At 54.1% G+C, this 16244-nt stretch overlaps 2 protein-coding genes across 6 annotated transcripts in view; one reads left to right on the forward strand and one right to left on the reverse strand.

The window, feature by feature from the left end:
* Positions 1-11114, forward strand: part of ASPA (aspartoacylase) — a 22554-nt gene extending 11440 nt beyond the window's left edge. For 2 of the 3 annotated variants that reach the window (XM_027848785.1, XM_027848787.1), the window contains 4 exons: positions 2038-2131; positions 3602-3709; positions 8081-8190; positions 10629-11114. In XM_027848785.1, the coding sequence (XP_027704586.1) occupies positions 2038-2131; positions 3602-3709; positions 8081-8190; positions 10629-10826 (510 nt within the window). In that variant the 3' untranslated portion in view covers positions 10827-11114. The remainder of the gene's footprint in view (positions 1-2037; positions 2132-3601; positions 3710-8080; positions 8191-10628) is intronic. The other variant, XM_027848786.1, reaches the window with a different exon arrangement.
* Positions 11115-13004: 1890 nt separating this feature from the next.
* The window catches only part of TRPV3 (transient receptor potential cation channel subfamily V member 3), a 35582-nt gene continuing 32342 nt past the window's right edge, over positions 13005-16244 (reverse strand). For all 3 annotated transcript variants that reach the window (XM_027848851.1, XM_027848850.1, XM_027848849.1), the window contains exon 15: positions 13005-15214. In XM_027848851.1, coding sequence (XP_027704652.1) covers positions 15120-15214 — 95 coding nt within the window. In that variant the 3' untranslated portion in view covers positions 13005-15119. The remainder of the gene's footprint in view (positions 15215-16244) is intronic.

Here is a 16244-nt window from a genome sequence, read left to right on the forward strand (position 1 = left end):
CCTGGGGCGGGGAGTGCCTTGTACCTGCTTACCTTCCTATTCTGAGTCTGCTTCGGTGCTGGTGATCCCAGGGTCACCCTTGCCACTCCTACCTCGCCCCGCAGGAGGGGCCCCTTGTTTTGGTAAGGGGGTGGCTCCCCTGGGCCAACACCCCCTCACACTGCACCCCGTGAGGTCTCCTGGGCACGAATGGTCGGGCAAACCTGGCGGAGCGCTGCTGTACAGTGCCCAGCACTCAGGGCTGAGAATGGAGAGGCCAGAACCAGTCCCTGCGGCTCAGAGCTGCCACACCTCATAGGAAGCGCATTTTGTTGTTGTTCTGAACTTGACCGGCACCAGTGACTGAGAACATCTGCAGACAGAGAACTGAGAAGGAGGGTGGCCTACTGCCTACAACATGGGAGGTTTGGGTTAGTAATGTCTATGGTGACATCCACGTGTGAGTCCCACTGTAAGAGACAACCTGCAGGGAGAAGTTGGGGTCAGGAGAGGGAGGTGGGGTCTGCAGGGTTGGCTCATCCAAGTGGCTAGAAGCTGGGAGCTGGGGAGGCCAGGGGGAAGCCCAGGAAGCCTGTGCTCCTGACCCAGGCCGGTGAGGGGGGGACCACAGTCCGCAGGAGCCCTTTTCTCCCTGTTCCCTGCCCCTTTTCTGGCTGAACGTGAACCCCTCTGCAGTGGAACCCAGAATCCCTCTCCCACTTGGAAGGAGAGGGGAGCCCCCTCCTTACCTCCCAGGGGGCACAGCCTGAGTTCCTCTGGGCCCCACCCACCCTATAGAATAAGCCAGTATTTATTAAGCACCTACTATGTTCTAGGCACTCTTCTGTACATATGGATACAAAGAAAGGCAAAAGCCAGTCCCTGCCCATGAGGGGCTTACAATCCAACAGGAGAGACAACAAACAGCTACAGAGGAAAGGCCCTGGAATGGAGCAGGGTTAGGGGAAGGCTCCCTGTAGAAGATGGGATTGTAGCTGGGAAGTCAGGAGGCCAAGTGGAGGAGGGAGGATGGACAGAGAAAATGCCCAGAGCCGAGAGATAAAGAGTGTTGTGGAGGGAACAGCCAGGGGGCCAGTCAGCTGAATCAAAGTGTACATGTGGGAGAGCCAGGTGGAAGAAGGCTGGGGAGGGAGGAGGGGGCCAGGTTACAAAGGGCTTTGAAAACCAAAGGGGTTTTATATTTGTTCCTGGAGGCCATAGGGAACCACTGAAGTTTATTGATGGGGGGGTATCGTGGTCAGACCTGAGCTTTAGGGAAATCCCTCTGGGGGCAGAATGGAGGATGGACTTGGAGGGGAGAGATGAGAGACTTGGAATGGGCAGGCAGCTATTGCGATCAGTGGTCAGGTGTGAGGAGATGAAGGCCTGTACCAGGGTGGGGGCAGGTTCAGAGGCCAGGAGGTGAATTCCACAGATGAAATCGACAAGCCTTGGCGCCATGTTGGATCTGGGGGGGGGTGAGAAAGGCTGAGGAGCACAGGATGAGGCCTAGGTTTGGGCGCCTGAGGGCCTGGGAGGGTGGGGCTAGGGGGGGGGGGGGCGGGGGGGGGTGGGGGGGGAAAGATAATGAGTTCTGTTCTGGACGTGTTGAGTTTAAGGTGAGTGAATGAATGAATGAATGATTTATAGATACTGTGTGCCCATCACTGAGGACACAGACAGAAGAAGCTCATGGTCTAATGGAGGAGCAGAGGGAAGGTTTCATCTACCAGACTGATGGAAAAGTCCCTGGTCCTTAGGGGAGAGCAGCAAAGCAGATGGTACTTCCACTGATAGTCCTAGCAGCGTCTGCGGTTGAGCCATTGGACGGGGCCAAGGACGTTCCCTGGATGCTGGGGCCAGGAAGCACACGCTCATGCTCATGGCCCATCCGCCACCTTTCAGGCGTGGCTTCCGTGGGGTCCCATCTTTCTAACATACTTTGTGGTCGGTCCCATTGAGGCATGCTCCCGTGGCCTGTGGGCGCCAGTCTGTCCTGTTCCATCCGCGTGGCTTCTGTGGTGCTGGTGCGTCACGCTCTCCATGCCTTCTTTGCAGAGTTGCCTGGCTCCACGGCCCTGCTTTGTGTATCTCATCGACCGCCCTTCTCTGAAGTACGCCACCACACGCTCTGTGGCCAAGCATCCCGTGGGTAAGTTGCCACCATTTCTTTTGTGTTGTCACTGAATGCACTCATTTGTGGCTTCAGGACCAAGGAATGAAAGAATCCTGTGCCAGATCCCCTGCCCTGAGCAGGAGGCCCAAGCTTGGGGGAAGGGGGATGAACTGTTCTGGGGACCCTTGAGTCTGCCGTGGCTGTCTCGAGGCTGCCCTCAGTTGTGGGCTTTTCTGTTTACCCTGGGGTGGACACTGTTCTACTCGTGGTCCAGACCCAGAGGACAGGCAGGCTCTGCAGAGGGGTCGGGCTACCACCTCGGAACCAGCCAGTGGCCGGAGGCTCGTCTTCTGTGCCCTGCCCTTTGGACTCCTCAAAGTCACGTCCACATTCTTCAGACTAGGCCTGTGTTTGGGTCTTGTCCTTTTAAATAGTTCACTTGTGAACCAGCCCCTGGGGCGCTGTCCTGTGAGGATGGTCAGCTGTTCAGGGGAAATTGGTGAGATTGGAGCACTGCAATCCGACTGGATTGGAAGGAATTGGCGCACACAGTGTCTGCCACGAATGGGCTGGGGGCAGGGGGCTCTCAGCCACGGGGTTAGAAGTCTCTGTGCGTGGCACCGAGGAAGGTCCGCCCTCCAGAGAGCCTCGTGGATTGAGTCTCGGGCGGGATCCCCCAGCTGGGCAGTTCATACAGAGGCAGAGAGCTTCACCACTGCTCCCCCCTCCCCCATGCATTCTGTTCCCCTCCCCCTCCCCATCTTCAGCCCACGTCTGGGAGAAGAACCCCAGCAAATCCATACTCACTGAACGGTGCAGCTCAGAGGAGAACCTCTTAGCGTCCATGAGCTTACCTCCCTACTTAACTACCGGACTGCTTGTCCCAAAGCACATTAAGCCTGGCTCCCCTGCCCACTCCCCTACTCCATGCACCCATTCGTAGGGTCCAAGCTAGATTCTGGCCCTATGTCCTGCCCACATCTCGGGGCTGGGATGTCAGAGAGCTATTTGTCCATCCTGGGGAGCAGCTAGGACCAGGACCCACGCAGGAGAGAGGGAGAGAAAGGAGCCAATGGGTGCCCCTGGGCACAGCCTCTGGCAGTCTCGGGGGAAGCCTGTGCCAACACACATGGACGGGCAACCTGCCTTGTGCAGATATTGCACATGCTTATGCAGCCCTGAGGTCAGGTGCGGGCTGGTCATCTGTAGGCATGCATGCATCAGCCCACCCAGATGTGGTCGCCTACATCTACCAAACAAAGAGGAAAATACAAGAAAAGGATGATGAAATCACACGTGAGAGAGGAGATTAAGGAAGGAGGATGACAGGCAGAAGAGGGAGCTTGTGAGGAGGCAGAGAGGCCTGGGCAGGAGACAGTGGCTAGAATCACAGAGCCTCACCCGGGGCCTCCGAGATCTGCTGGTCTGGCCCCTGACCCCTGGGAGGACACACGGGCAGTGGGGAGCTCTTAAGTCACAGGCTTCCTCTGGGCCTTGTCTCCACAGGTGTAGAGGTCGGTCCCCAGCCTCAGGGGGTTCTCAGAGCAGATATTCTTGATCAGATGAGGAGGATAGTAGGGCATGCCCTGGATTTCATCCAGTATTTCAATGAGGGTAAGTCATGGTCCAGCCTGAGGGTGTATCTAAGGTAAGGAGCTGGCTTGCCCTGGAAGCTGGTAGAGTGAACTGGGCTTCCTCTGCTGGGGTGTGGCTGAAGCTCTCCTTCATCTGGGGGAGTCCACCTGGGCCAGGATAGATGCCCGCCCCTCCCCAGCGGGGCGCTCAAGGCCCTTCCCAGGGGGCTTCCTGTCCAGACCTGCAATGGGAAGCCAAAGGGGTCAATTGTAGGGGAAAACCCCTGGAGAGGAAGAGGCCAAGTCTTGGGCTGGCCCCCAGGGGTGCTGGGAAAGGTTCTGAGCCCAAGGGCGTCTGAGTCCCTGGACCATAGGTTGTGTCCCCTGCTTCAGATCTCCTCTGCTTGTTTGTTTTTCCTCCTCTCTCCTCTTGTGTGTGCAGCTCCCAGAGATCTCCCCTTCCCCTCCTGGGGTTGGAGCCAGCAGAGCCTGGCTTAGTGTGGGAGAGGAATGAGGGCCAGAAGGTCCAGGCAGCCTTAACGAGGCCCTTCTCATCTCGGGGCCCTCAGCTTCCTGGTCTGTGGAAATGACAGACCGCATGACCTCTCAAAGATGTCCACACCCCTCAGAGAGTCTGGGGAAGACTCCTCATTGCCCAGAACGAGCCGCTGTGGGGCTGTGGTCTTTTGGTCAAAGGTGTGTGTGTGTCTGTGTATGTGTGCACGCGCGTGTGTGTACGAGCGCACATGTGTGTGCACACACATATGTGTGTACATGTATGCATGCGTGCGTGTATGTGCAAAGACGAGCTGGCTTCGACATGTGGCAGGTGCCACCTGAGGCTGACCACAGCCACCTCTCGGGGTGGCAGAAACTCCCAGTGGGAAGACCGGGGGACAGACAGAATGCTGCGGCGCTCCCCAGTCTCCAGGCTTAGCCCCCAAAGGCACAAGGGGGGCTCCATAACCACTTTGGGGAACCATCGAGAGACACAGAGCACTCCAGAGGCAGGGAGGCCTGAAGAGTTCTGGGCTGCAGGCTCTTAGAGACTGAAGGACGGGTGGGCCGCTTTCCCTAGAGGTCATGCCGTGGGAAGGTGGCTCTCTGCTGCGAGCCCACAGAGAACGTCCAGCCCCTGCGGGGGCAAGACACCAGTGGTGCCAGGGGCAGAGAACCATCTGCCCGAGCTGCCAGAGGAAACACCGAAGCCAGCCTCACCGCCAGCCATGCCTTGGGCTTGAAAAAGTGGCCACGAGGGCTAGAAGAGTGGAAGAAAAGAAGCGAGAGCTTGGAGAGGCATTGAGAGTTTGGCGGAAGAGAGAGTGCTTAGGACAAGGTGGGAAAACCTAGCCCGAGAAGTCGACCCCCTAAAATCTGGAGTGGAGCCTCCAGGGCTCATGACCCCATGAGTCGACTTTCAGGGAAAGTCAAAAGATCAGAAAAAAAAATAGAAGGAAATGTAAGGTTTCCAGTACCAAGAACGATGCCCCAGGAAACAGGTCAAAAAGAGAGAACTTCCTGAAAGTTATGACCAACTAGTCAGTCCACTAGAATTTATGAAGCACCTACTATGGGCCAGGCACATGAGCGCGGGGACACAAAGAAAGGCAAGAGCTGGACCTTGGCCTCCAGGAGTTCACAGTTGAATGGAGGAGAAGACAAGCCAGAGACAGAGTGGCCTGGGGATCCGCCCCAGAAGGCGGGGGCGAGCGTTATGAAGGAGCGCGGGAAGGGCTTCTCAGAGGTGGGATTTCAGCTGGCCCCTGAAGGGAGCAGGAGATGGAAATGAGGAGGGTCTTCCAGGCATGAGAAACAGCCGGACCAGATGGAGGGTCTCATGTGAGGCGCAGGAGGGAGGCCAGTGTCGCCGTCCTCAGACAGCGTAGACAGTGTCAAGTCAGATGGGAGGAGGCAGGAAAGGGCAGAGAGGGCTAGCTACGCGCTGAGCAGAGAATTTGATATTTAATCCTGGAGGTGACGGGGAGACATTGGAGTTTATTAAATGGGGGTGGGGGTTCAGGTCTGTGCTTTGGGAAGGGTGATTTGATAGCTGAGTGGACGATGGACTGGAGTGGGGAGATGCTGGGACACCGCTGAAGTTGATCATAAAGTGGGAATCTGAAAGAAAGTGTCAGAACCAGACATCAGGCTGTGGGCTTGGAGACGAGAGAAGGGACAGTGGAGGAGGAATGAATCACTTTGATTTTAGATTGTTGGTGTGCATCAGATTCCTTTCCAAATTGAGGAGAAAGCATAAGAAATTATAATGAAAGGAAAATGTACTATTTACGGTCAATTGATGAATGTCAGTGGGATAAATTCATCCGTAAGACAGAAGGGATTAGAGGGCAGAATTGATCAATGTGTTGTTTATAAGAAACACATTTGAAACATAAAGATTCACACAGTTAAAATGAGAGGCTACAGTAGAATTTATTATTCCCTTTTTTTCTTTTTAAAAAATTATTTATTTAGTATTTTATTTCCCCCCAGTTACATGTAAAAACAATTTTTAACATTTGTTTTTAAAACTTTGACTTCCAAATTCTCTCCCCTCCTCCCTCCCCACCCCACCTTCATTGAGAAGGAAGCAATTTGATATAGGTTATATTCGTGTAGCCATGCAAAACATATCCGTAATAGTCATGTTGTAAAAGAAAACAGACAAAAAAAAAAACCTCAAGGAAAAAAGTCTGCTTCAATCTGCGTTCAGACACCGTCAGTTCTTTGTCTGGGGACGTGTAGTATTTTTCATCCTACAGAGTTGTCTTGGATCATTGCATTGCTGAGAACAGCTAAGTCATTCGCAGCTGATCGTCTCACAATACTGCTGTTACTTTGTACACAGTACATTTCACTTTACATCAGCCCATGCAAGTCTTTCCAGGTTTTTCTGAGAGCATCCTGCTCATCATTTCTTATAGCACAATAGTATTCACATCACAATTGGACATTACAACTTGTTCAGCCATTCCCTAATTGATGGGTATCCCCACAGTTTCTAAGAATTTGTTATTCTCTTAGATGAATTTAAAACAGGTATTAATCATGTTATCAGACAAGGCAGCAATAAAATAGACATAGTTTTTTAAAAAAGATAATTAAGAAAATTACATTATATTTAATGGCATCATAGGTAATGAAATAGTATCAACGCTTACTACATATGCACCAAGTGTTATAGCATCTAAGTACTCAAAAGAAAAGCTAGTTGAATTATAGAGAGGAATGGACCAGAAAACCCTAAGGGCTGGAGACCTCCATATACCCCATTCAGAGCCAGAAAAAGTTAACAAAAAGATAAAATAAGAAAAAATTTAAGTAATGGAATACTAAAGGGGAGTAGGAAGGAATATACATATTTTGGCTGTGAATAACAACTTTACAAAAATTCACTACCTCCTAGGGTATAAAGAAAGCTTCATAAATAAATGCAGAAAAACAGAAATATTAAACACATTCTTTTCTCACCACAACACAAGAAAAATTACAATCAATAAAGGGCTTTTGAAGAAAAGATTCAAACTAAAATGGAGTCTAAGTAATTTAATTCTAAAGTATTCGTGGACCAAAGAACATGTCATAAAAATAAAAAGACAGGAATGTGGGTGACCAAATTAAGGCAGTTGGGGTATGGTTGGAGAGGAGGGGGCAGATGTGGGAGATATGGTGCGCATGGAAAAGTCAAGGAGTATGAGGAATGAGAAGAGACAGATCATTGGCGACCTTGCAGAGAGTTGTTTTTGCAGTGTGTTCAGTATTGAGGCCAGATTTCAGCAGTATGGAGGGAGGGCAAGGCAGTGGGAGGGCTTGGGGTTTGGGCTTTGAATTCTGCCTCTGCTAGTTAACTCCCTTGTGTGACTTTAGGCCAGTCACCCATCTGTTCTTAGGTTTCAGTTTCCTCTCTGGCAAAATGAAGGTGTGGTACTAAATGGGCCTCAATCTGTTGTCCTGTGACCTTGAATTTGATCCTAGGGCCCAAAGCCCACCCCTGCCACTTGCTTCCTGTGTGACCTGAGTAAATCAGCCCTCCCCCTCCCCGAGGTGGGGCTTTGCTAAAATAAAGGGGTAGAGTTAGATGGCCTTGAAGGTGCTTTCTATGACCCTGTGGTGCTCTAAGATGCTTGGAAAACAAAACTTCAGCCCCTTCCCCAGCAGGGTTGGGTTCTGTATTAAGCAGAACTCCCTGTCCTCCCCCTCAGGCCTCTAGAGCCATGCCCAGTGACCTCTCTGGACTGGGACCTTGGAGGCCACTTGGGTGGATCCCCAGATGTGGACAGTGGAGGCCAGGCCTGAGCCTTGAGGACACGCGCACCCGCTCCCTGGGGGGGAGCTGGGGACATGCACCTGCTCCAGGAGACTTGAGATCCGGTTGACATGCCTTTTTTCTGCCTGTCGTGTCCATTTCTAGGAAGAGAATTCCCTGCCTGTTCACTGGAGGTTTACCGGGTCATGGAGAAAGTTGACTATCCTCGTAAGGAGAATGGGGAGATTGCTGCTGTGATCCACCCCAGCCTGCAGGTAAAGTTTGCTCCAATTGCTCCTGCCCAGCCCTGGGCTGGTCCTGCCTGGGCCCTGGGCTGGCTTTGGGGCCCACAGTAGGAGCGTAGGAGCGGGCAGCAGCCAGAGGGGCCTGCTTCAGGCTGCCTGTGTCTGGGCTCTTCTAAGGCTGAAAAGGAAGAGCTGCCTTTTGATTGTGGGCGCTCGGTGTTCTTTTCCCAAAATGTTTCCCTGTCTCCAGTGCCACATGGGGAGTCAGCAGAGGTGTGTTTCTCGACTCACCCCAGGACCCCGGAGGTTACTTCCCTCTCACTCCCACTTTTCTCCTCTGTAAAGCGCGTGGCCTAAGGGTCTGACTCTGCATTTCTCTGAACCTCATTTCATCCCATCTTCTGGGTTCCCAGCTCAGCCATGCCAGGCAGATTCTCCTCCTGCCTGCCTCTCGCTTCCCCGGGTTTATAAGCGAGCCACCCAAATCCTCGTCCTCAGGGCCAAGAGCTGCTCACCTACTGGCCCATGGACCCAGCAGCCTGGCATCTTTGGGCCGGCGGGCGGGCTCTCACTGCCTAATGATCGTCACTGAGAGAGCACCTAAAGCTTCACAAAGCACTTACACACATTGTGTCATTGGTTCCTCCCTGGGAGGGAGGTGTTACTGTCCCCATTTTACAGATGAGGAAACTGAGGCAGACTTCTACTAAGTGTCTGGGGCAGGATTCAAACTCAGCTCAGCACCAGAAACATGGGGACCCCAGCAGCAGCCAGAATCATACATCTGGCCTTTTCTGTAGGCCCTTCGCTCCACTAGCATAGAATCCGTGCTTGTGCATGTACTTACCAGCATCCCCCTTCAAGGCAGAGGTAGTGGGGGGAGGGGCAGAGAGGGGGGACCTTCCTTCCATCTGTCCATCTGTCCATCCCTACATCCATCCATCCTTCACTCCCTCTGTCCGTCCATCCCTCCTTCCATCCCTGATAAAGCATTTTAATTCAACCACCTTTCGCTAAGTATATCCCATCCAGTAGCATCTGGGCTCTGTTCTAATCAATGGGGAAATCAAGGCAGAATCAGACCAGCCCCTGCTTCCAAGGAGCTGACATTCTGTTGGGGGAAACAATGGGCATGTGTACACAGAAGTCACCGTGAGACAAATACAAAATAAATGACGGTGAGTGTGGAAGAAAATTTGGAGCCTGCATGCTGGGTCTGAGGCCCGAGGAGGCCTGAAAACTGTTTTAATTTAATTTGACATTCTTCTCTATTCAAGCCATTTCCAGCTGAGAGAGAGAGGGGAGGAGAGGAAGGGAAGGAGACACAGAGACAGAGGCTGGTCGGAATTTTGAGCAAGGAAAGGTTGAAACGTGTTGAAATCCAGCACAGTCTCTGAACAGCAGCCCCTCTCCACCTCCCAGCCACTGCTTCAGGGGTGGGGGAGGATGGGTCAATCGAGGCTGAGAGGCAGTCTTCCTAAGGACACCTCTGAGTCTACCCTGGATGGCTGACAGCCAGAGCGCATGCCCACAAAAGACCAAGGACCTTGGCCAGGAGGGTGCTCAGACCCCCGTTGCAAGGCCCAAGCCTGGAGCACTCCCTGGTCCCTTTAGGAGGAGCTTGGAGCCAGGGAGATGTGAGTGGGGAAAGGAGGAGGGGGTAGCATGTGGCCCCTCCCAGCTCTTAGCCTGGACATGGGGAGCAGGTTGCTGGCTTGGGGCACAGAGTGGACGCTGCTAGAATAGGATAGGGTGTTATAGAGGGACAGAGGGTTAAGATCCCAGCACCAGCAAAGAGCGAGAAGACATGGGTTCTGGTCCCACCGGTCACGGCCTCTGGCTTCCTCAGGCAAGTTCCTTTCTGTCTTTGGGTCTCAGTTTCCCCTTCTTGCAGAAGAGGGAACTGAAAGAAGCTGGTCCAAAGGCCTCCCTACTCACATGAGGCCAGAGCCTGTCTGCTTGGGAGAATTCTCACTCCCTTTGCCAGCATCCAGGGTGAATGTGGTATGGTGCCAAGCCTAGGAGAATCAGCAGAGAGCTGAACTCTGACTCCTGCTCCCTGGCTGACCTTGGATCGCAAGTCGTAGGGTTGTAAGTAAGGTCAAGGCTCTTGAACCAGTCCACCCCCTGCCCCATTTTACAGATGAGGAAGATGAGGCTCAGGGGAGCTTAGGAACTTGTCCCTGAAATCATCACTGGGTCTTCTGACTCCAAATCACCTCCTTCGTCTGTAAAATGGGCCCAAGAATCCTCTAACTCCCTGCCATCTGAAGCCAGGGATGAAAGACCCCGAGGGGCAGTGTCAGCGTCTGAGAAAAGGGCACTTCCGAGCCAGGTGCCAGGCCAAGTTGGGGCCACCTCTTGGAGGGTCCACAGCTTTCCTTTTCCTGGTGAGTCTGGTCTTAGAGGGAAGACAAATGGAGCCTAATTGTTTCATTTCCCCCCCCCCCCGCCTTCTTTACCGAGAGGATCAAGACTGGAAGCCGCTGAACCCTGGGGACCCCGTGTTTCTCACGCTGGATGGGAAGACCATTCCATTTGATGGAGACAGCACGGTCTACCCCGTGTTTGTGAATGAGGCCGCCTACTATGAGAAAGGAGAAGCCTTCGCCACGACTCTCAAAGTGACGCTGACAGCAAGGAGCCTCAACTCCTCATCTCCCTAGGCGGGGTGGGAGGCTCCGGGGGGCAGGCCCCTTGAGGGCAGGCTGGTGCCTTATTCCTCTGGGTGCCCCCGGCACCCAGCTCAGTGCCTCACATGGAGAAGAGGCGCCGCCTTCATTTGCTGCAGGGAGAAAAGCTGGCAGATTGTGACCGAGGCACGCCACCTCTCTGAACCTCAGTTTCCTGGGGCAGGGAATGTAAGGGAAGGGCTTTGCCCACTCCAGGCGATGACCTGAGGCCTCTCCCTGCCCCTTCCTCTGTGTCTGCTGGCAGCAGACGTGAGACCTTAATAAAAGGCTCCTCTTTCTGCTTGTCCTTTCTTGGAAGAGAAGGGTACAGATCCGACTGTGGGAGCCCAGACCCTGGCTATCCCCTCGTCCTGCTCAGCACTCTCAGAGGGCGCCATTTTGGGGGGTGGGGTGGGGAAGAGGCTCCATCCAGACAGACTCAATCAGAGAAAAGTGGGCTGGAGGCCTTGGCAGACTAGAAATGCCCTGTCCGCTCCAGAGAGAGAAAGACCTGAGGCCAGCAGCCTGCAAACTGAGTGGCTCCGGCTGCCATGGGGGGCCAGGTGGTCTGTGCTGCTCACGGGTGGGAGGTACTCCTGTCTAGGCAGCTGGTCCATCTGCCCCACCGGCCTGCGTGGGAGGAAGGGCTCCAGCCCCAGCGCCCAAACTAGGAAGTCTGGGGGGAAGGAGCAGAATTCAGCTCTCAACAGTAGTGGAGGAAGGGATGGACAGAGAGATGGTCTAAACTAAAGTTCTACTGGTCAAGGAGAGAGAGGGGAAACTGAAGGCCTGGGAAGGCAAGGGGCTAAAGGAGAGGAGGGGGCTGAAGGAGGGGGAGGGGCTGATTGATAGAGGGCAGGAGGCTAAAAAGGGGGGAGAGGGCTGAAGGAGGGGGAGGAACCAGAGTCTGAACTTGGGCTGTGAGAGGCAGTGGCACCTGGGCCCACTGGACCAGTTGCCCACTCGGCATTCTGTCAGCACCTGCTCTTGGACTGACTTGCCAGGATGAGCCAGCGGAGCCCCAAGGATCTGGACCTTATAGAGGCTGGGCCAGTACTTGCCATATGCCAGCCTGGGCTCACCCTGGGCCTCCCTGAGATGCTCCAGGGCCAGCTCCATCATTCCTCCCCGTCCTGGGAGCCCCGATGGCAGATGTGGTGAAATTCAAGGCCAGTGAGGAGAGCCTTTGCAAAGGGCCCTTTCCTACCACCAGGATTGTAAATAGGCAGACCACTTTGCTCTCCCCTTCCCCTCCAACATGGAGGCCATTTGGGCCCTGGCTCTACCTTGGGCCTCAGCCTTTCCTTCCCTTCTCAGACTCCCCTTGCCCCCACTGTCCACGGTCTCTGCTATCTCCCTAAGCAAAGAATGGAGGGGCCCATGTGGCATGTGCACACACACACACACACACACACACACACAAACACTTTGTCAGTCCTTCCCACCAGGGTCTCAACCCTGACCTTTCCTTTTTTCCATCCTTCATTCTTCCCTAAAATTGCCTTCCCTCTGCCAGGAGAGAAGGAGGCAGCTATGCTCTTTAGGTGATGCTGGGAATGAGCCTGTAAGGCTGTGTCCACATGGTCAAAGAGCCAGGCAAGACTCTAGCAGACCAGCACAGAGCAAACGGAGCTGTCTCCTCTAGGCCAGCCGCCATGATGGTCCTCCAAATGACTCTGTCTGGTGCCTGGCCTCATGCACAGGAGAAGACCTTGGACAGGACTGACTGCTTCACCTATTTATGAAGCCTTAGAGCAGGCCTGGAGCTGCCCGGCCTCTGCCTGGGACACAGGAGCTCTAACCGTGGGGCTCTGGGATGAGGCTTTGGGGGGGAGGCATCAGTGGAGTCTGAGGTCACCTCTAAGTCCATGAGGCCTCAGATGGGCCAGCCTTTGGTTGCTTGATCATTGAAGGCCATTCCCAGCCCCAGGCATCTTAGGAGCCCCTTTAGAGCAGGATAGGACCTCACCTGGGAAGGGGCAGCAGACTCTGCTTAAGGCCTGAACTATCTTGTGTTTTCCCAACTCCCTGGTTCTCTGGCTGTGTGTATGTACAGATATCTCCAGATGTCCCTTCCTCAGTCTCAGCCCCAGTAGGCTTCCTCCCCTCCCCTTTAGCCTTCATGTGCCTGGGGTCTGAGAAGAAAGAAAAAGGAAAGCAAACCATCCCGAGGCAAAATAAATATTTATTATAAACCCAAGTTACTGATTCAAGTAAACAGCCCTTGCTGGGCATTGCCCCAGGACACGGCCAGCTCAGAGTGTCCACAGAGACCCCCAGACGTCCCTTCTGGGTTCTGTTGTTGAGGAATATCCATCAGAGTCAGGTGAACAATCAATGGCCCCTTGAGATTAGTGTGAAAGGCAGTCTTGGCTCAGGGCTGAGCACCTGGCGGCCTTGGGCTCCAGGGGCTAGTGATAGCCACAACCCGAGACAGGGAACACTTGGCTTTTTCACCCCTCCAAGAGGTCAGTTCACAGTACATCTCCTTCACCTCTTGCACCCCCTCCCAGCAACATCACGGGGTGCCTGTAAAGTTGATTAAAAACAAATACAAAAACAGAAGGAGGGCATTGGCTCCTTACAGAGTATGTAACGTGGCAGCTTCTCCACCTCCCTAGTATGTCTACACAGGGAGCCCTCCTTCACCCTCAGGCAGGAAGGCCTCCCTGGAAAGTGAGGTCAAAGCCAGGGCAGGGGGGGGGAGTCCATAAGCACCCATCCTCCAGATGTCCCAGCTGCGTCTTCTGAGAGCACATCTGTAAAGTGCTTAGAGCAGGGCCTGGTATACAGTAAGCACTGAATAAATACTCAATCCCTTCTCTCTCTGGCCTCAACACTATAGGTATATCAGGGCTGTGCTCTGAGTCACCCCCCCCCCCACACTCTGCAAAGGTGGGAGGGGCCCTCTGGGTCAGTAGGAACAGCCCTGGGGAATCCCAGAAGGCCACACCCTATCCAGCCCCAGGAGACTGTCTCCTGTTCCACCATCCTGGCTCTGACACGAGGTCATCAGCTACCTGTCCCTGGATGCAGGCAGCCCCCTGGTCTCCCTGGACAAGTAGATTAGAGGCCCTCCCTGCTGGCATCAAGCCCTCAGCCCTTTCTCCAGGGAAGGGTGGGATGCATGCTGCCCAGTATGGGTCTGCAGAGCCTTGCAGCCATCCACTGGGCAGTGACTTCACTTTGAGGAGGGTCCAGGAGGGAGGGAAAATATCACAGCTTAACTGCTAAGTATTAAGTAAAGGTTGGGGCAAAGGGGGGTGGGGGGAGTAAAGAAATGAGCCCAGGCAGCAGAGGGAAAGAGCAGTGAAGGTTCTTGTGGGCAGGAGCCCCCCCCCCAGCGTGGTGCCATACACACAACAGGGACTCAGTGTCTGCTGAATTGAAATTAATTACAGAATCTCTCCCCACCCCCACCCCTGTTAAGGTGGCTGCCTGAAGCCCCTGCATCTTGGTGGGTTCTGTCACCTCCCTGCTGGATTCCTTAGACAGTTTTTGGGTTTGTCTTTCTAAGGCTCCAAGAGGCCCCAGGAGGTTAGGGAAGTGGCATCAGGCTGTGGGAGCTGGGGAAGTCTGGTAGGACCCAGTGGCAGCAAAACCAGAGGCTGGGAACCTGCAGCTGGGGGCTTTCCTCACCACCAGGTCTCCATGAAGTGCTTCTGACTCCAAACTGAAATGTCTCTTATATTAAACATGCAGCTCACTATGACTGCCTCTGCTGGCTTATGGGGTTACTCTACTTAGACAAGGATGGGACAACTGTGGCCCAGCACCGCCCCCCCCGGGACTCCTGGGATCCCCCCTTCCCCAGGTCAACAGTTGGGCGGAGGCCCCCAGGCCTTATGGGGCCCAAGCCCTGCACCTGCCGGGAGGACAACATGAGCATGGGGGAGGAGGTTGGGACCCCCACCACCCCCATTGGCTCCACTGTGCCCAGAGATGCTGGATCTGCCCAGACCTCAGCTCAGGCCCCTGGTGGCCAGGCCAGATTTGTGCTTCAGACAGGCAGAGGCTCACATAGGCCTTTTTACCAAGTGACCTATGGCAGAGGGTCTCACCCAGTGAACAAAGCCAGATAAGGAGGCAGACCTGTGGAGCCTCAGACTCAGGCCTGGCCTGCTGGGCCCCTCCCTCCAGATGCACTGGCACCCCCACAGGCCCCAAGGACAGCGCCATCTGCCAGCCCACAGGTCCTGGCCCATGGGACAAAACCATCTTCCCAAGGACTTGAGTCATGGGCGACTGCAGCCCCTTCACACCAGGCCTGACACTGTCCACTGCTGATTACACTGAGGTTTCAGGAACGTCATCCATCTCATCAAATGCATTGAGGGTGGTTTTGCTGTTGCATCTGGAGGAGTCCTGGACTTTGCTGAAATCTGTTAGAAAAAAGAAAAGAAGGGAGGGAGGGAGGGAGGGAGGAAGAGGAGAGGAAGGGAGGGGAGGACAGGAAGAGGAAAGAAGGGGAGGAGAGAAGGAGAGAGTTCACTTTGGAAATCCTCAAGGGGCGGGGATCCTGGCTCCCCTTCTCCCTGCCCCCCACCCCAGCCAGGTTTCTGAATGCACCAGCATCACAGGTTCCAGTCCTAAAGCTGGTGAGGAGCTCTCAGGGCTTCCCAAGTCCCTTAGATGGTCCTAGAATGAGACCCATGTCTAGTGGCCAGACGCAGCCCGTCACTGGGCCTGGCCTCCAAGTCTGGCCCATCTGATGGCACAGGCCACAGCTGACATCCCACTGGCGGGGCCTTGGAGGTCCAAGGTCCCTCCCCACCACATTTATAAACGTTACATCAGTACAAAGTCAGCCGTGTGGGGCAGTGGGCAGAGCCCTGGGCTTCAGCTCCACAGAGCTCCCACTCTCTCAATTCATCTCTCCTGGCCCAATTTCCTCATCTACAAGATATCAGCCCTCACCTCCCTGAGGGGTGCTGAAAGCCATGCACACATAAATGGATGAATGAATGAATAAATAAAGGAGATATGAACAGATAAAAGATGTGGAAGAAAGGACCCTGAAAAGCTCAAAGTGGGATGCACATCTACCTATGAGGGGTTGTCCATCCCGCCGTATATCATAGTCTGGGGGCCTGACTGGATGATGCACATTCTTTATCCACTTGGATTTTCCCATGTGGTCAGATCAAACTCTTTAGAATTATTATGAAAATTAGCTGAGCATGCCAGTCCATGCCAATTATGTCAGCTACCAGGGAGGCTGAGGCTGACAGATCTCCTGACACTCCGCTGGCTGGGTGTCTGCACAGAGCTTGGCGCCCATATGGGGAGCTCTTGGAAGCAGGGGGCCACCTGTTTGTCTGAGGAGGGGCTGAGCAGCCCGGGTCAGAGACAGAGTCAGAGGAATACACACACACACACACACACACACACACACACACACACACACACACA

The sequence above is a fragment of the Vombatus ursinus genome, unplaced genomic scaffold (assembly GCF_900497805.2).
Source record: "Vombatus ursinus unplaced genomic scaffold, bare-nosed wombat genome assembly UNPS02006874.1, whole genome shotgun sequence".
Taxonomy (NCBI): Eukaryota; Metazoa; Chordata; class Mammalia; order Diprotodontia; family Vombatidae; genus Vombatus; species Vombatus ursinus.